General features: G+C 37.3%; 2 protein-coding genes across 2 annotated transcripts in view; one reads left to right on the top strand and one right to left on the bottom strand.

The window, feature by feature from the left end:
* Nucleotides 1-15,922, top strand: part of GNAZ (G protein subunit alpha z) — a 49,610-nt gene extending 33,688 nt beyond the window's left edge. Inside the window, exon 3 of the mRNA XM_021549917.3 lies at nucleotides 13,853-15,922. Within this exon, the coding sequence (XP_021405592.1) occupies nucleotides 13,853-14,197 (345 nt within the window). The 3' untranslated portion in view covers nucleotides 14,198-15,922. The remainder of the gene's footprint in view (nucleotides 1-13,852) is intronic.
* RSPH14 (radial spoke head 14 homolog) overlaps nucleotides 1-20,554 on the bottom strand; it is a 73,973-nt gene that overhangs the window by 51,452 nt on the left and 1,967 nt on the right. Inside the window, exons 3-4 of the mRNA XM_077787129.2 lie at nucleotides 19,717-19,819; nucleotides 19,410-19,528 (exon numbers count right to left, since the gene is read on the bottom strand). Coding sequence (XP_077643255.2) covers nucleotides 19,410-19,528; nucleotides 19,717-19,819 — 222 coding nt within the window. The remainder of the gene's footprint in view (nucleotides 1-19,409; nucleotides 19,529-19,716; nucleotides 19,820-20,554) is intronic.

Raw genomic sequence — 20,554 nt, 5'->3', positions numbered from 1 at the left:
ATCATCTCTTCCCTTGAGAAAGGGTTCAACTTCTAATAGCAAAATCTTAGCAGCATTTTATTTTGCATTGTTCTGGGAAATCTTGTAATTCATTCCTGCCTTCTCTGCAGGTCAGGTTTGTCCTGCCTATCCCTTCTGCTACCACTGTGAGGGATTTATTCTAGGCCTGCTCTCAACAGAATGCATTCGCTTACACACATGATCATTTACAGACAAGAACCCTAAATTTGACTGCCTGCTTCAGCAATACAGCATCTGTCATTTAAACTATCTCTTTATCCCTTTTTATGAATATTTTAATGCCAAGAATATAAGCACACTTCTGTGCTATTTCCATGGAAACCTGAAGAGGGACTTGAAATGAATGCAGTGGAAAACAGAAGTTGGAGGAGAAGGCATCTCGTGTTCTCTCTCTGTACTTAGGACAGGTTCAGGAGTCACCAGACCAAAATTATTTTCTGTTATAACTGGGTACAAAATTAATTACAGTATTTCTGACCTAATATTTAAACACTAAGTTGAAAATAGGAAGGCAGTACACAACCCAAGAGCTTTTTCCCTTTTAATGGGTTGAATAGAAAATCAGTCTACACTTCCTTAAGAAATCCGAGAAATGGACAAGTGATAAGTAGCCTTACCAATAAATGAAATCCCTTCCAGCCTGAAAATGCCTGTAACTTGGTTAGTTTTCCTCTTTGTTTCCTCTGTTATAAGTAATTCTCAGAATGTCCCTTTCTTGATTCAATCCTAGATCTATTAATTAAGAGTCCTCCAACCAGACAGGAGTTATTTTACAGAGACAACACTAGAAGCTGATTTGTTACAAAAAACATCAGGCAGGATGCCAAGACTACTGCATTGTTACTCACATGGAGTAAACATTTAAAAAAAGTTCGTATTTTTTTCAAAAGTTAGTAAACATTAAAAAAAAAAAAAGTTCTGTAATAACAGAAATAATCAAATGTTCAAATAGCTTATATTTTTTCCTTCCATGTTGCTCTATGCTGTTTTCCAACTTGTCATTACTCCGCCAGCACTTCCCGTGATTCCCCTTGTGATCCCACAAGAACCAGTTCAAGAGAGATGTTAAAGTTTTTGAAATAAGCCAATAAAGCTGTTTCTGTTGTCTCCTGAGAGCAGGAGAGTCCCATGAGACACTTCCTTGTGTAACTGTCTCAGCACATCTGACGCCCCTCTTGATCTCAGCTATCAATTTCAGCTGGAATTACTCAATGGCAAGATAAAATAAATTATGTGATATGTTAGATGTATGGAATCTTGCAGTTTAAGGAAAAACAATCTGGTCTCACTGAAATTCACACACACAATCAACAGTGAAATTTGGTGATGGATGTACAAAAGGCACAGCCCTATCTTCTAGCAATGCAAATTCTAGGATTAAAGTACCACAAGAACTTTTTCCCAGTGTAGGAGAGAAGGAATTTTAGAATAATACAAGAGTATCCATTTAGAAGTAGCCACAGCTAAGATTCTTTCTCAGATTCTTTCTCTGATACCTAGAGAGACCCTTAAATACACCAAAATTACTGTACTAAACTAGTCATGAGGAAGCTGGAGACAGGATAAATCTGCCTTTCTGCAAATGGTCAAATGTATGGTGATTTGAAAAAATTATTCATTTGCAGGGAAAAATATTTTCAACCATTATTATAAAAGAAAAGCAATTAAGAATTTCATTATTTTAACAAGATCTTTATATTTCAGATGGCACAGCCAGGGTCTCAGAGGTGCCGAGTTTTTCCTAATTCCTTTGCAAGTTTGAATTGTTTTAAACTGTGCAAGCTTCTGTGCCAATATGAATGGTACAAACCATTATTATGGAGATCTGCTCAGCCTCTAATGGTACAAAATTATATAAGCACTGTTTCTCATCTGGAATGTTCAAGTCAGAGGAGGAAACAGCACTGGAAGAGTGAGGAGGTTGGGAGTAAGTTTGAATTGTGAAGCATTGTGGGTTGAGGATGAGGTGGAGAGGAGTTTAGGTGCTCTGGTGCAATCAAATAATCAAGAGTTAGTAAATGGGAGAATGTTGTTGTAACTTTATTTTGACTGTCTTGTTTGTGTATATTTTGATTCCAGCTTTATATTGATGATAGGTTTTTTCCACAGATTTTATGCCTCTTTCAATGAATGCAATGATTTTTCTATGATTAATGGGGGCTCATGTGATAAATAAGACTGTCAACTGCAGGAACACTGCCATCATCTCTAGCAGAGGGAGGAAAATGTGAAATGAATGGAACAGAGGGTTACAGGAAAGCAGAAAGTGAATGTGGCTAAAGCAGTGGAACACTACTGAAAAACTGGACTAGAACCTGGCATTAAGTCCATGATCTTTTTTAGTCCCAAATGTGTTTACTAAATGACAATTTTCTTAGGTACACATTCTTCCTTACTCTTCTCAAAGGAATCTAATTTGAGACACTGTGATTTGATTTTTAGTAGGTCTGATTATTCAGAGCTACACTAGACATCACTGATATCTTGAAAAACCTATTAATCTTTGTTAAATACATTAATATATGTGCTGAAAATTTATGTTCTAGAAAATTAGATTGGGTGTCTAGAATTACTGGGTTCCTTCTAACTATAATTTCTCATTGTATGGATTGTTTCTTCCCTATAATTTCTCATTGTATAGATTGTTTCATTCCCTATTTATAAGTTCCTTTCAACAGCACCTCTTGATCTGACAACATGCTGTGGAAACAAATGTAGTCAATGAAATATTCAGATACAATAATTATAAGCTTGAGAAGAAACCAGTAATTCTGGTTTTTGAGCAGTTCATAAACAGCAAGTCTATAGTAAAGCATGAATCTATAAATTGAGTTGTGACTCTAAAGACAGATATTGACTGGCACAGGACATCGTCCATCTTGTGAGTTGAATGAGACAGAGCTCAGTGAAGAGAAAATGTGTTCCTATAACCTGAGACCACAACATTGTGTTGTTTGGGGTTCTCTTAAATACAGTCCTGATCGAACAAAATAATTTTTACTTCTTTTTCTGTAGCCCAACAGTTTAGAATTTCCATGTCAAATATGGGAGAACCGTTTTTTCAGCATACATCACCATTTCTTTTATTCTTCTCCAATTGCTCTGAAATAACTTCATAGAAATTATCTCTTGAAACTGATTTGTCATGAATCCCCATAATGTTGCTTAAAACCAAAAGAATTTATTGAAAGTGAAGACAAGATTCTCCATGATGCTAAATATGCTGGTTTTGCACTCTTAGTATTTGTCTCAGTTTATGCAAAAATTGCCAAGATCAGACCCAGATTCAGGCCCTCTGCTTGAGGCTGCTTTGCAGTTTCCCTTCAGCTTTCTTCCTCTTGCCTTTTCATTCTTGACTCTGAACACTGGCCTTTGTGCCCCTCAGCCTTGGTTTCTTTCAGGTTAGTAGGAGGCAACCTCAGAACCCCCACAATGGGAAGAACTTTGTGAGAATTACAGGCAAGGCTGCTAAAAATACCCACTTTACTCCTGCTACCTTGCAACATGGACAGGCTACAAAGGGAATGCAGCTCTTGTTCCCACAAGAGCTCTTGCTGTGCTAAACTCTGTAAGCATCCTACTCAAAATATCTTCAAAGTTGCAATAAAACAATAAGCCAGTCTCCTGCAAGAATTTCAGCTGCCTAAACTGTGAGGGTAAGAGGCATCTCTCTCCCCATGTCCCACAGTCTGAGAAATGGTGTCAGGGTTTGTGAGACTTTTTTTCCCCTGCAGTGAATTTCTCAGTATAAAGGGCCATTTACTTTTTTTGGTGTATAATAGGCTGCTTTTATTGTTCAGATACTACTGAAGAATGAAATGACTGGCCAACTCATTCTGGTGAAAACTGGTTCAGCATCAATGTGAACCAGTCTCACTTTCTTTCTTTCTTTGTCTGTCTGTCTGTCTTTCTGTCATTTAAACACTCCAGCACTGGACAATGCAAATTACTAGAGGTCAGTACTTTAGTGCCAAGAGCCTTTGCCTACCTTTCAATGAGAAACACTCACTGCTTCAAATGATGGTGAAGTGTGCGCAACAAACTTTTTCTAAGCTGGGCAAGACTAATGGGAAAGGCAAAATTGCCTGGGAACAGAAGTGATTTCACATGGGTTACATAAAGGAGAATTTTTCACCAACAGGGAGATAAACAATGATTTCTCCCTGAGGATGAGCTGTTCTGACAGCCCAAACACACAGATCAGCTGTACTAGGTCACAGCCAGTACCTGCAGCAGTTTGTGTCTAGCTGTGGGCAACAATGGACATTTAGGAAAATTATGGGAACAGATCAATCATACACTGATATTTCCTGGAATTTACCCTCCCAGGTAACTGAACAGCAGATTGCAACAAGATTTCTCTGTTTAAATGCCCTTTTAATTTAATTGCTTCTTGAACCCAATTACACTTTTTTGACTTTTACTATTATGATTCTCTAACATCTCATGACAGAGTTTTACATTTAATTATGCACTGTATGGAAGGAATACTTGTCTGCTGTCAGATAAATGAATTTGATGTTTCTTACTTCTTGCGTTGTAAGAGATGGTGAAAAAATAATCTGCTATTCAACATTTCCATACCATTCATGGTTTTATAAGCTCTGTCATGTTCTTCCTCAGCTATTTCTTTTTCCAGATTGAAAATAACTAGTTTATTTAACTTCATATGATAGTTATTCTATGTGTATGATAATTCTTGCTGGTTTTCTCTGTTTTCTAATGCTACTGTTACAAATGACTCTCATAAAGATCCAGAGAGTCTTGTTTGAAAGCTGGGCTTGAGTGTGTTGAAATGAAAACTTACTTATTTGATAAGCACTCTTTATATCATATGGTTATTTTCTCCAGAGAAATGGCATTCACAGGCACAAGATTTTGCAATCTGTTCCCCTGCCATTTTAAAAATAAATATTAATTTCCTCTTATGTAGCCAATATATTGTTTTACTTCAATTAAGACAATTGCCAGAAAGCAATAGTCACCCTATTAATACCCTTTCCCACCCTGTAATGTATTAGAAAACTGCCCATTTCAAAGAATGTGCAATGAAAAGTATTCTTTCTTTACACAGACAGTATCAGCAAAAACTTGGGTTATGAATAAACTGTACAAAAGTAGGTTAGTCAGTAGCCTGAAAGAATGGATAACCATTTCTCTTTTCACTTGTGTATTCCTGTGTAGTTCTCTTAGAGATTTCTGCCCTATTTCAGTAGCTTAAGGGCTATTCCAAGGACCAGAGAGCATCAAAGAACAGAAAAGAGTAAACCCTGGATATTCCAGAAAGGCCACAACTCCATTAATTAACTATTTCCTTTTCATCCTGCATTAGCAACAGGATAGAGACTCTTTCCATCAAAGGACAGTCCTTGTGCTTGAATTCTTCTCTTTGAGAGGCAAAGTTTGAGACCTGCTCAGAACTGTGTATATAAAATTGACTTCTTATTTATGCATTCAACTATAAATATGTTTTTAAATTGCTTGGAATTACAGAAATGTAGGCTGGATGTGATCCCTAAAGGTCTGGACTACTGCCAGCAGTAAATCAGGCCAGCTATGGCTTTATCAGTTAGTTGAGTGAAAATCCTCTATGGAAGTAGATTTCACAAAACCCAGCAAATTGTTGCAGAGCTGTGCTAGTCTTCTGGAGGAAACCTAACATCTACTCTGAACTTCACAAACTTCAATTCATGTTCATTGCTGCTTATTCTTTCCTCTAACACTGCTGGGAAAAGTTCTGTGTCACTATTACTTCAAGTAATTGTAGGCTGTCCCCTCTGGCCTCTTCTTTGCCAGCACAAACAAGCTCAGCTCCCCCAGCTTCTACTTGAAGGTCAGAGTTAAGTTCTGTCTTCTGGGTAGATGCAGACTGGAAATTAGGAAGAAATTATTAACTATGAAGGTGGTGAGGCCCTGGGACAGGTTGCCTGGAGAAGCTGTGGATGCCCCATTCCTGGAAGTGTCCTAAGGCCAGGCTGGATGGGGCTCTGAGCAACCTGGTCTAGCAGAGTGTGTCTCTGCCATGGCAGGAGCTGGACCTAGGTGATCTTAAAGGTCCCTTTCAACTTAAACCATTCTTTGATTCTATGAATGTCTAGACACAGAAGGCTGACAGTAAGCTTAAGGCTTTCAAACAAGGACAGCCAAAGTCCTGGATCACTTTATGTGTAAAACTATGCCAATATTTCAGCTTTGTAGAATATATGCTTGAAATGCTCCTTTTACCCTTGAGCTAAGCAAACAATCAAAAGACCTGGGAGAAAACAAAACCAAAAAACCCACCCCACTTGAAAACACTGAGTAAATGTTGAAAGCAAATGAAATATATTAGCAGGAACAGAAAAGCTGGACTCTATTATTCTATAAAAAGCTCAATCTAAGGATAAAACATCCAGGTATTTACAATTGAAATATGGATTTAAATGATACCTTCAATATATTTTCAAGAACTGTGACATTTTAAATAAATATGCTTTTATCAAGAAAATGTTCTTAAGTTAGATTTTTGCTCACCTCCAGAATTATGCAGCTTGCTTGGGATACTGTACAATGCTTAAAAAACTCCTACCCCCAAAGCAAACATAGGTATTATACGCTGCAAATATGCTGCTTGGAATGACATGAAGATCCTAATTTGTACTCAGGAAATCTTAATTCGCTGGCACTGTGAAAGACCCTGGAGATCTATTTTTATATTCCCTTTATGGGATGTTTACCCTCTTAGTACTGGTTGTGCCCCAAAATGATCCACAGAGGAGCAGACCACATGCACTCATAACTCAGCAGCCAGAGGCTTCTGTGGCATGAAACTTTGCTGACTTTGGGGCAGTAAAAGCAGTGTTAACAGCTGTTTGCTGAGCAACTGAAACACAGCAAGCCCTCCCTTAAGGATAAAAACCAAGCTACCTGCCCATTTTGTGATTCTCTTGGTACTTTTACTGCAGGCTGGCAGCATTGCCCTGGCTGGACACTGTCTGGGAAATGTGTAGGTTTTATTATGCTGGCCCATTGGGACATTAAGTTTCTTTTGTCAGTGGCAGCAGCATTACTTTGCCAATCTATCCCTATTACTGCTTCCCAGAAATGTTGACTTGTATGGCTGTATGTCAGACACAGGACCAATATTGGCTGTCCCATATTTCTATTATCTTGAACATACCTTTTTCTAGAACTTTCCTCTGGACTTGGAATCCTCTTATGGGTAATGATAAATATAACACCTGTCACATGCCCATTTTGTCACTTCTAAATATATTTGTCCTGCACTTCAGCTTACTTAAGAGATATGTATAGCCAGTCACAAGCAATAAATGAGCCTATGAGTATTTCTCCATTTCTCTTTTGCCCCTTTTCTTGTTTGTGGAACAGCCTTTAATACTCTGGCCAGACATACAGGAATAGCCTTTGTCTGGATCTTCTAGCATTTCTATGGAATGATAAATGTCCCACCCTTTCTGATCCTTGAACTCAATAACCTTTTCACTGTTCTTCTAAGAGTTTTTTATATATCCTTTCTTTAAATTCCTTCTAATTTATAGGTCCTAGCAGAAGCACCTGTTGTCCTGCTCCTTTGCTTGGAAATCCTCTGGCTCAAAATCTAATCCTTCAGTCAGGAAATTTAATCAAACTTCTTTCTCAGCTCAGCTTCCTTTACTACAACCATATCTTGTTGTCAGACTGTACTTAGTAGGATTAACAATTCTGCATTGTTCCTGATCTAGGAATATAAAATAATTTTGATAGATAATATTAAAGATTGCTTTACCCCTGTCTGTCACTGGTACAAGTATTACACATGTATGTAACAACTACATACCAATGTTTAACTGAGCATGCACTCCTAAGACATGACTTGCTGCAGGCCTGAAAAGTTTCAGGGATTAATTTTCAAAGACAAATGTTCAGGACCCTGTTAAAGTAATATTCCCAATTAAATCTGCCTTGTCTGCTTTAGTCCACAGTAAGCCATAATAACACTGCAGGGTTTTCTCAGTCACAGAGAACATACATGATAAAATATTCATGATGTTGTTCATTGTCATCCTATACAATAGCCAAGCCTAATGGTCCTCTTGTAATTCTCATTCACACTGCCAGATTCAGTTATCATCTAAGGAGTTCTATGTAAAGACAATAGCAACATTCAACAGGAAACCATCATTGGAAATAGTATGGTGCACTACCACTTTATAAGGTTTATTTTCCCTTGCTTCTCTAAACAAGAGGTATCAAATACTGACTACTGCCTCCTCTACCAGTTATACATTTGCATGTAAAAACTGTAAGTATGAACAATTACAGGACATTATCTTTAAAATAAAGAAGAATTGATTTGGTAGCTTACAAATTTTGTTTGCTAATATTTAGTTTCCTCCTGATTTAAGAATGAATCTGATTTTTAAAAAACTCAAAACAAACTTGTTTCATGCTTAATAGTTTCTTTTGCCCTCACCATAGAAATAGATATCTCCCTATCAAAATCACACAATATTTCTTCAGGGCTCCACTTCATAATACATATGTTTCTCAGCATTCTATAAGCTCATTTAATAGTAGTGATTCAATACTCCTACAATATAAAACCCATTCAATTTCCCTTCATTGTGGTGGCATAAACTAACATGCTATGTTAGGTTTTGACCTCTCTACACTTCACAGTCCTCCTATACACAGGACATTGGAAGGCATTTTGGTAGGAAGGACATAAATAGATGGCATGTGCAAGTGTGTATCTGTATGATAGGTGCCATATTGACATCGCTACTTTTACTTATCCAGAGTTCCTTCCTATTTTGTTTACAACGTGACTGAGCAGGATTTCCTGCAGTGGTTTTACACCAATGTAATACATTGTTTGGGTGATGGGATAATGAGGTTGACTGCTGGGAGAATAAGTTAAGCTGCTAAGTGACTTAAGAACACTTCTTAGTGAATTCACAGTGGGACTTACTCTTCTATGTTGCCTCTTCTAATTTTGACAGTTTAGAATACCAACATTTTCCAGGAAAATTTTGGGCTCCTAGGATTGGGAAGAAAAAGTTTAGAAACCAGAACAATTCTGTCTAGTCAAATGCCTATTGCTTACCCCATCCCTTCTGGGAGATGTCAAGGCTAAAAACAGATATACAAAGGATAACCCAGGTAAAGAGTTTTATCCCAATTTAATTCTATGTCAGTGGGGCTGGTAATTTCTTTGAGAGGTGTTGGATTAAGTCTATTTACTTCTCTCCAACAGACAGTTTCTTCTTTTGGATATTTAGATGAAAGAAAATATTAAAAACTCATTAAATTATCATAACTTTTCCCATTTTGTCCAGCAGCCACATGAGCATATACATTCTTGTAGAAGTCTTCTTCCTTTGAGCAAAAGATGAATCCTACAATAGTTTTGTATACCTCTTAGCCAGCACTCAGTCAGGACTGTCTGACTGCTACACAGGAAGGACATTCCAACTAGCACTCATTGTAGTCTTTTTTACAAGAAGAGTATCTTTTTGTATTTACCCAAGCTATCACTTGCTTTCTGTATTTTTGTTTGTGAAATTCTTCTGTTTTCCCTCTGCCTTTACTCGAGCATAGCTTGAATTCCTGAACTACTTTGACTATGAGCATCCTGGGCAATGGTATTTCCTTCATTTGTTTTGTAGACTGCAGTTATTTCAGAATGGATTCAATTTTTTTTTTTGTCTATTAACCTTAAGAAAAAACATCCAACTGATTCAATCACCTTTTTACCCCACTATCCTTCCTCAAATACTTTAGCTTCATCTGCTTTCTTCGGAAGATTTTAAGTCATGGATCTCTAAAGAAGATATTTGAAAAAGAGAGTTTCATGCCATTTTGTGAAATAGCTCATAGCTATCAACATATGCTAAATGTCAGCCACTATTGCAAGGAAAGTCTCTACAGGAAAATGGCAACAGCTTCCACTGGTTATTCCAAGATTTACTGACATTCAAAGATTTTCTAACTTTTCTAGAAAGTAAATATTACTATTCCTGCACAAATTTTATTCATTATTGTTTATGGCTTACACAAGATAAATTTTACTTGGTTTAGCTAGGGTTTTCAAATCCAAGTGCCTACCCGTTTTAAAATAATGATGATGAAAGAAATATAATGCCTGAAAGATGAAGTTCTTAAGCTTTTATACAAATGACAGTTAATTCCCCTATTTATGATAGTTTCTCTCTTCATAATTTTTCATTTTTAATTTCAAAGCTCTCCCAGCTGTGACTAGAAAGCTTTAACGTGAAAGCTGAAAGGAGATACTACATTACAATTTGGCTCCATTTACAAACTCTGTTCTTTTAATTACTTGCTATCTTGATAACTGGGTCTTCCCTTTTGAAAATGCTTACTTGTTCAGAACTCTTTCCTGCTAAGCACACCTCTACTGTTCCAGAAGATGACCAGGGATGTTTGTGCCTCTGCAAACTATTGGAAGCATAGAAGCAGCCATCTGTTCCTTAGCATGTTCCTTTCCCTTAAGCAACCAATTCCTTGTTCTTATGCTCAGAGAAGAATTTGCAATTAGCCCCCAACAAGGCCATCTGGGTAAGGCATTGACATTATCTTGCTTATCCCCCAGCTTGTGTATAATTATAAAATTACAGCAGCACATTTTTTTCTGACCACCTGGCTATGTACTCCCTTCAGGATTCCAGAACTGGAAAAGACACTGCAGAGAAGAATGCCTATCATTATTTTACTATGTTTTATTACACCTTTGGGGGTCATATAACAATTTATTTTTATTATAATAAGCCATAACCCTCTCAAGTTTACTTTCCCTGTGATATGTAAAGTAATTTTACAATATTGTCAAAAGCAGAAATGAGCCTGTTATGCTGGGAGTTTATGAGTGGATATACCATGTATGTTTAGTGTCAGCCTTGACCTTAGAACTGTGGATATATCACTTAAGATACGGCAAGAAATCATGTGGGATGAGGAGATGGAGCAGTGCTGGGGAGAAGGACTCAGGGATGCTGGTGGGTGAGGGCTGGCCCTGCCCTGTCCACGTGTGCTGGGACGCAGAAACCTCCCTGTGCTGGGCTGAGCCCCCAGTGTGGACACAGGGGAGGGGGGGGATTCTGCCCCTCTGCCCCACTGGGGTGAGAACCCACCTGCAGAGCTGCATGCAGCCCTGGGGTCCCAGCACAGGAAGAACAGAGTGAGTCCAGAGGAGGGCCACCAAGTTGATCAGTGGGACGGAGCACTTCTCATATAAGGAAAGGCTGAGAAAAATTGGATTGTTCAGCCTGGAGAAGACAAGGGTTAGGGGTGACCTCACTGTGGCCTCCCAGTACATGCAAGGAACCTGCAAGAAAGTTGCAGAGAGACAAAATACAAGGGCCTGCAGTGACAGGACAAGGGGGAATGACTTCAGACTGGAGGACAGTAGATTCAGATTAGGTATTAATAAGAAACTCTTCCCTGTGAGACTGGGGAGACACTGGCACAGGTTGCCCAGAAAATTTTTGGATGTTCCATCCCTGGAAGCATTCAAGGCCAGGCTGGGTGAGAGCGGAAGGTGTCCATAGCCATGGCAGGAGATTTGGAACTTGATGGTTTATTTAAGCTCCCTTCCAGACTGAACCACTATATGACTGTAAGATTGTAAGACTTGGGTTTTCCTTTCTGATACATTTTTTCATTGTTCAGTGATACATTTTCCTTCTTTGGCTATTAAAATCATGACCTGCCTTTGGGGAGTTAATTTCCCAGGATATATCACACATTTATACCCTGCAACCACAGCATAGCACTGGCATAATATCACCTGCATCTTTATTGGAAATGATTCTTGGTTGGCTTATTTGTTTTTTAACTAAAAGAAATGGTATTCAGTTTAGTTAAAGATATTACGACTTTCTGATATTGAGCTAATATTAAATATTACATTGAAGAAAGCATTTCTTAGGTGTCAGGATCAACAATTTACTAATATTTTCTTTACATCCTACAAGAGATCACCAAGTTTACAATAATTTAAAACTGTCTGCCCTCTTGTATGTGTTCATAATATCTCCCAATTTATGGAAGGGTTTTAACTGTCTGCTTTTGTCCTTGAGTTACAGATTCCAATGGAGGATTTGGTAGTAGAGGGACAGTGTTATCATTCACTACTAAATACAGTAACAAACACAAACATCTTAAAAGGCAATATCCTGTTGGTATGATTATTCCGAGAGTTGGCAAAAACCTACATTAGCTCTAAAAGATGTTTTTTCAGACTATTAGTAGCAAAGGAATTTCAACTGAGATAAAAAGTTTTTGCTTGGTTATTTATCAGCTACAAAATCAGGAAAGGAAATCCTGATTATTTGAAAACAGATCTATGACGTTTCAGGGGATTATCTGTTGTGTTGGTGTTTGCACTATGAAAAGAAATGCACAAACATATTTTTAAAGCTATGTTTTTACACCTATAAATCTGTCTCTATATAAACTAGGCTGGAGTGTCAGATGACCCCACCTTACAAAGAAGTAAACAAACAGCTCCTAAATCAGAACAGTCTGACTGAGCTTGTGTTTCAGTGTGCCTCAAGAGGCTGGTGAGTCAGCTTTGCCCCTGGCTGCCCAGGCAGTGCCAGCCTTCCCAGCACTCCCAGGGCTTTGGGAATGACCAGAAACTGCCACCAGCCCTGGGTTTCACTGTAAACACAGAGCTAAATCAGAGCCTTCATGGAACTCAGAGAACACACGATGCAGTTCTGACCAAGGCAACCCTTAGCAAATGAAAAGGAGTAATAACACAAAGTGAGGAAAATATAACAGGTAATTTTAAAAGCTTATGTAAACCAGTCTGCTCCTATTTCAGCAATGCATTTTTAAGGGGCATTTTTTTAGTATACAGTTTTAGTGTAACAATGATGATCAAAACTGTTGAAGATTTCCTTTGAAACATTTCATTTTCAAATAAAACAAAATAAAAAGTAAATTTTAAATAAATTATATTTAATATTAGTTTTTGTATAATAAACAGTGCATGATTATTATCTCTTCCTCTCAGCAGGTGACTCTACCGAGGTCAAGGGAGATGCACTAGACACAACAAATTTCAGGAGAATTTAGAATTTATATTAGAAATACTTTGTTTTTGTTAAAAGCCAAAGTTATCGTCTTTCCTCCACTGTTTGTTCCTTCCAAACTGGAGAACTGGCCAGAATACTTCACAGTTAAACAACAGCAAAAATGCCCAGGCTCTGATTTTTTTTATCCCCTCTGAACACAAGCCAGACAAATGGAACACATACATATTTGCAAATAGTCTTGTAAACCAAATATACCCTTGGTTTTTGATATCCCAAATCCCTGCTGTTCACTTACCCTGGATCACTCCCATGACTCATGATGTATGCATAACATTTCCTGAAATCTAAACAGGCTAGAAAAATATTGACCTTGCCAAAATGCCTGATTATGACATTTTCTGTATCTACTTTTTTACTGGAGTGATACTTATTTTAATAATATATAATATTTTCTATTTGAAACATTACATTTATTTTCACCTTTTATTGTTGTAAACCAACAATAAATAGCCTCCCAAGAGCTTGGTACCATGGACAGCTCCAGCTGCATCCATGTCACAGTGGCAGCAATACCCGAGGAGCACTCAAGACAGCCACTGATTTTTTTAAAAAAGACCTCTCTTCTTTCAGTCTGAAGCAGCATTAGATTTTAATTTCCAAACATAATTATGGTGGTCATGGTCAATTGTTCTTAAATGGACTTTACCTGCTCAGGGCAGCAGACAGAACTGTGAGCTTTCCACAGTTCTGCTGAAGCACTATTGCTGACACTGTTGTTTCCTCTCCTACAGAGTCGAATGGCAGAAAGTTTGCGTCTGTTTGATTCCATCTGCAACAACAACTGGTTTATCAACACTTCCCTCATCCTTTTTTTGAATAAGAAAGATCTGCTGGCAGAAAAAATCCGACGCATCCCCTTAACAGTCTGCTTTCCTGAATACAAAGGCCAAAACACTTACGAGGAGGCAGCAGTCTACATCCAACGCCAGTTTGAGGACTTGAATCGCAACAAGGAGACCAAGGAGATCTACTCACACTTCACCTGTGCCACTGATACCAGTAACATACAATTTGTGTTTGATGCAGTGACAGATGTTATCATTCAGAACAATCTCAAATACATTGGCCTCTGCTAAGAATCCTTGGGTTTAATCTGTTTTCCTGGAGTGATAAAAAATGGGCTAACTTCTTCCACTTCCAGTGGAAAAAAAATTGGGCAATGCTTAATAGCCCAAGGAGAGAAAAGGGGGAAATCTGATATATGAACACAGTTCCTCTTATGCCCCCTTAACCTGCTACATCATTTTCCCCAAATATATGTTCTGGAGAGTGAGAGCCTCCTCTCCAAGAAAACCAAACACCCCCAGTGAAAAAAAAAAAACAACCAAAAACCCCAGACAAAAACAAAAATAAAAGAGATTGAGGCCAAACTCTGTGGAGATGTTTCACCACAGTCACTGCACTTTTATTCCATTTGTTTCATTCCATTTCCTACAGTGGGAGTGTTATCATGTTCTGTGTAAGAAATTAATCTTCACCCAGTTGTCCTAAAATTTTATTGACGTAAAAATATAAATCTGGTGAGTGATAGATGAACTTGTTTGCAGGGTGGGGAGCAGAATGCTTGTGTCGGGGAGAAAAGCTAGTTCAAACCAGAACCTACTGAATGAGAGTGTTTAAGCAAAATACTACTTAAATCTGTAGAGAGTGGGCATGCACCCACAATATTGGTATCCACAGTCAAGAGTATGTACACATCCATCATGTATGCACATGCACATGACTCTCAGCATATACTATGTACACACCTCTGCTTTACTTTACTGTTTCTCATGGACACCTTGCCTATTAAAGGAATTGTTGGTGCGCAACTGTTTTGTGAGTTCCTAACTGACTAGCAGCTCTTTCTGCTCTTTATGGCTTCAAATATGCAGCAAAACTATATGAAATGAATCTTTGAATAGGCCAAATTAAGGTCGGTGTTTCTTCTACTGTTAAGGAGTTTTATACATCAAAACAGTCTTCTTTTACATCTTTTTTTGCCAAATCTTGTGGTGTTTCATGAAAAACCAAATTATATTTAAGAAATAGGTTAGTGTTCCTTTTTTAATACAGATTTAAAAAATAAATCACAAAGCAATTTTTTAAATTATTGTTGTAGTGTCTGGATTGCTGAATGTGAAAGTTGCCAACGGACAATTCTGTTCCACTGCTCCAAATACCTTCTGGGTATTGTAATATTATAACAGATTTCCCAAGAAGCAGGAGCCATGGAGATTGTGTAGTGTATAACCTCAAAAGTCTTTTTTTTGTTGGTTTTTAAAATTATTTTTTAAATGTGATGTGTTATTAGAAGGTTAAAGATGAGCGATATGAACAATAACTAAATGTCTTGTTATTTCAATTTAATAATTTAAATTATTTACAGTTTAGTGAAGTTAAGGAAACTGAAGAGATGCAATCCTCAGCTCCAGGTTTCATCTCATAAAGAAACACTACTGGATAACATTCCTGCAAAAGAATGCATAAGAAGCTCTGTGGGACTACACTGGAAAATCTCATATGGATTATATAGACCTGAGTCTTTGGTTCTTTCCCCTGCCATAGAAAAGACTTCTTAAAGACATCAGTGTAAAGTTGGTGTGTAAATAAATGTTTGATAACTGTAAAGCACATACGTACACAGAGACACAGACACACATGCACACTGGAAAATCACCTTCTACTTTTGTTCCCCTTATGTACTATGATTAGTGCAAGAAATCTCAGCCAAGGGCTCTAAGAAAATTAAAACAAAATGGTTAATAACATCAACATTTAAATTGTCCACTTCAAAAATAAATAATTCAAATGATACTGAATGTGTCTATAGTGTGTTCATTAAGTAGTGTTACAACAGTTACTTAATTGGATAATGCTTGTGAAGTTTTCTTCTAATCTGTCTAATTTTGAACAAGATATTTTATCCCTGTATTGAAGACATGGGGTCCCTTTAAGCATTCCTTGCCAATTGTTACACCTGGAGAGTAGAGGCAAAAGAGCAAATGAGGCTGTGCCTTCAGAGTCTAAAGACGCACAGAGATCTGTCCATCATGACACACAAAGAGTTTTTAGGTCTCACTTGTAGTGAAGAGCTGCTGCCTGCTTGGGATATTTGCACTCAGACTGCTTGGCTTGGCAAGTTTACGAATCTGTAAAAACTAAATCTGTACACAGTAATTGCTGGTACAAGTTCCTCTAAACTTTGTATACTATTAAATTGCTATCATTTACCTGGGAAATTGTGCAGTATTTCTAGTCTAATTTGCTTTTTTACATGTAATATCCAATTATTAGTTGGCTGAATTGTGGAAAATGTGGGAAGTGAGTCAAGGCTCCCTTTTCCAATGAATGGCCTACTAGATGTTGTGTCTCCTTCACCTCTTTCTTTCATTGGACTGTGGCCTATTCAGATTACTGAAAGAGGAGACGAGAAAACACCAGCATTCATTGCAGCATAGCTTCAAAGTAAGAAAGCTGGATAAAACCAAAAGTGTAGTCAATTATCAGGAGGGTAACAAACACTTTATATTAAAAAGCAAATCTTTATTAAACTAAGAAGGTCTTTCTACCATAAGTATTAGAGATGACAAAGAGAACCTAGGACATTTTAACAAAGGCCCAAGAGGATTTCTAAAGGAAAGCAGCCAGTTCCACTCCTCATTGAGAGAAAGCTATCTTGGAAAGGAGAAATGAAAGTGAAGCACCACCTGTGCTCCTACTTGACTTAAAATCAGAGGCATGGGGAGGAACAAAGAAGTAAATAATTATGTTTAAATAATCAAGTCACATAATTATGTTTTCTGAATAGCAATTTCTTGCTATTAACTCTCTAATAATTCAATTCCTATGATGTTTTTGATTTTAGTATTCTGAGTAATTCATGGTTACTCTGTTTTCTCTCTGAAGAATTCAAGATATTAAAATAAATTATGTTTTCTACAGAGTTTTCTGTACAAAAAATTCTGATTGTATAAGAAAATTGAGGCATATCAAAGCTAGAACGAAAAAGTCTGTTGGCTGAAGACAGGTGCTGAAATTAAATCCCTTGACTCTTAGTCATCCACCTGGATAAATCATGCAATAAATTTGCATCTATTTTCTCAGTTCTCATTTTTATCAGTGATGTAGTGCACTGCCACCTGAAAGAGCTGCATTAATACAGCTGGGATTTCACTTCACCTGGACAACAATGACATTCACAGAAGAGATGTCCCATCTGCTGCAGTAAGAATGCCATCTGTCTTTTCAGCATTTGCACTCCATACAGCAAAACAAGGGAAAAATGTATCCTTAAAGAGTCCTTATCCACACATTCAATTGACTATGATTTTTCAAGGGTGAAAGAATGGAGACACTAAGAGTCAGCAGTGTAGGAGAAAATATTATCTCTTGGGCTCTTCCCAAATAGAGGTTCTGGCAAGCTTAAAAATCCATTGCCCCATCCATTCCACCTCAATCTTTGCCTGAAAGGATTAAGTACCCATAAATGGCAGGATAGGTAATGGGCAAGTGTTAATCACACCATAATAAAAGATATTTTTTCCTAGAACTATTTCTGCAGTTGCTATTTCCAAGGTCATTCATCATTGCATAACACCCTTTCACTAACATTATCAACTATTATATATGTCAACTAATTGTTTTTATAAAGATAGGAAGTTTTTATATTAATTTCTTTAATATTCCTAATTTTCTCCTCCTGCTGGCCCTTCTCCCTCTTCTATCTTCTATCCTACTGAACACATATATCTATCTATTTTTGTCTTTCTTCTGCCCATTATTTTTTTTTTACTAAGTTGTTGTTTATTCTGGAAATGTTACTCTTCAGTGTTCTCCTAGTCTTTGTGCATTCTCCCACCTTTTCGTTTTTAACTATCCCACAGTTCCTGGAAGATACTGGTACACATTCTTAAATTTAGGAATCAAAAATACTTGGAAAGTGGATTTGCTCAAAATAACCACATTTTCCAAAATTATTCCTGTTTGGAGAAAGACCAGGTGGCCTGGCATAGAGCTAGCTGGAGTCACTGACCACTTCCCAGTTAAAACAGCTACACTTCATGCCAAGGGCATGTACAGTTTCTGTTCCTTTTTGTCTAGCACAGAACATGTTGCTTTATTGGCCCTGCAAATTACCTCAGCTCTAGAGAACAGCACAAATAGAGCTGAGGAGTGCTGAGGAGTGCTGCAGTTGCTGACCTCCTCCAGCTGATCCAAGGTACATCTGTTACCCTAGGACAACACCCTATCCCATTTTCTGGATGTGAGATGTAGAAGTGAATGCAAAGAGAAAGTTTCTTGGCTAACTGAAAAGGGCTGAATTACCAAGAAGAGACTATTTCTGTATCTGTAATGTGTCAAATGAATGATGTCAGGCCTTGTGACTCTTACTACTTATTGGAAAATATTTGTGGTTAGCCCTGATACTTCCCCGAATTGCCTCACAGCAAAAAGTTTTGCACCTTTTCATTTTCCTTTTAAATTGCCCTCTGTATGTGAGTCTATTCTACACTGACACAATTCTGCTCCAGGATTTATCTTCCAGCATGTATACAGGCATGTATATTTTTATAGATACATTATATTTTTATCTAAATAAACAGAATACATGACTCAAAAAAACACCTTTTCCAAGAGCAATTACTCAGAGCTGCTTTTACAGACTTTTCCATACTGATCTTCACAAAGTTGTTTAGTCCAACGTTATTAATATCCTTCATATTATTGAAGATTTTCAAAAGGATTGCTTGTAAGTAAAAAATACATCTTTAGATTTTTCAGAATTCATGTACAATTAGTAAGGCTCTAAGCTTTCATTTAATTCTTTTTAAGCATCAGTAATGAAACGGAATTTCTCAGACAATATACTTTGCTATGAATTTAAACAGCATGGCTTTTTAACTGATAATTTCTACTGAAATTTTGTTTTTAAAAGCATAATTTTTATCAACTGGAAGAGAAGTTTAAGACTAATGTTCAGATTAAAACACTTATGAAACAAATGCACTGTGATGAACAGCTGATCCAGACTTTGAACAGAAGGGAATAAGTGAAATTTTGATACAAGATTATGAAATACCAATTCAAGCATGCAGGGCACTCTATCTTGAGGAGGTGGCCTTAACATGCATAAAACCTAATAAAGTTAACTAAAGAAAACTAACATAAGCAAAAATAGACAAGATACTGGTTTAAAATATTAGTTTCAAGGGAAATGGAATAAATTAAATTTGGAACATAGGTGAATTTACCTGATTTCCGCTCTGCGTTGTCTATGTGAGTACTTAACTGCTTAAAACCTCCTACCTTCAGGTAATTTTGCCAGCATGTCAAAAATCTGATGGGTGTTCTTCCGACAGATATCTACTGGATCATCCAGGAGCCCGGCGAGGGCAGAAATGACTCCACTTCGTATTAGCCCTTCCCTAAAACCAACAATGGAGGACAGATTTAGCACAACATAATAAAACTTGCATATGTTTGAGATATTTAATCCTCACTCACTGCTCTTCTTTATGCTGCATCTGTATGACAAAACTTAGGAGCTCAGTTCTGATTTCTCACTGAAAAATCACTTCCCTCACAGTTCAGTAAACTTTGGGATTGCACCTACCTGCCAATACTATGCAAAGCCATTACAGAGAGAACTTCTGTTGTTTTTTGCCGGACAGTTTGGTCTTGATGCACCAGCAAAGTCTTCAGGCTAGCCAAGAATCCTATGAGACATCAGAATTCATGTTAACATTTCTTACTTCCAGCATTAATTTGAAATAGCAATATTCATCATTTATCTCACAATTTGAAGTGCCTCAGGATTTTGAGCTTGTCCTGACAGTGAAATTCTCATTGTCATATTTCAAGTAAGGAAGAAACTTCCAAATTTCAAGGCCTACTGCCAAAAATGTCACGCTACAAACAAGCTCCTGACTCCTTTTCAAGTTAAATCCTAATCCTGCAAATATAAAGTGACATAACTCTAAAAATAAGTCAGTAGAGATATTGATGTCTTTAGAAAAGCATGTTTTTTGCAGGATTGACACTCACTTGTCTTTTTTGAACCGAAATAAATGTGGTGAACCATTAATGGTTGTGTATGCACATATGGCACTCACCAAAGCCAAAAAACCTAACAACCCCAAACTAACAACAATCTCACATTGCTTTGGCAATCAACTGATCATCAAACACTAACTTAATAAATTTTGAACATGACTAGGAAGAGAGTACAAAGGAAGTAAATGGAGAAAAAAGCAATAGCAAACAAAGATTTTTTTTTTTCTGTGTTATACAATGAGCCATGTAGATATACCACAGACTGCTAAAAATTGCAAAAATGAGCTTGTGGTTAGGGGTTTTCCCCCCCACAAAATCAATACTCAAGATTCTTCCAGGCTTTCACAAAGTTGTGGCCAGATGTAGTCCTGATGAGTAAGATAAATTTGGTTATATTC

The sequence above is a fragment of the Lonchura striata genome, chromosome 15 (genome assembly GCF_050655825.1).
Source record: "Lonchura striata isolate lonStrDom1 chromosome 15, ASM5065582v1, whole genome shotgun sequence".
Classification (NCBI taxonomy): Eukaryota; Metazoa; Chordata; class Aves; order Passeriformes; family Estrildidae; genus Lonchura; species Lonchura striata.
Note: the sequence above shows the minus strand (reverse complement) of the source record. Positions and strands in the feature narration are given on the sequence as shown.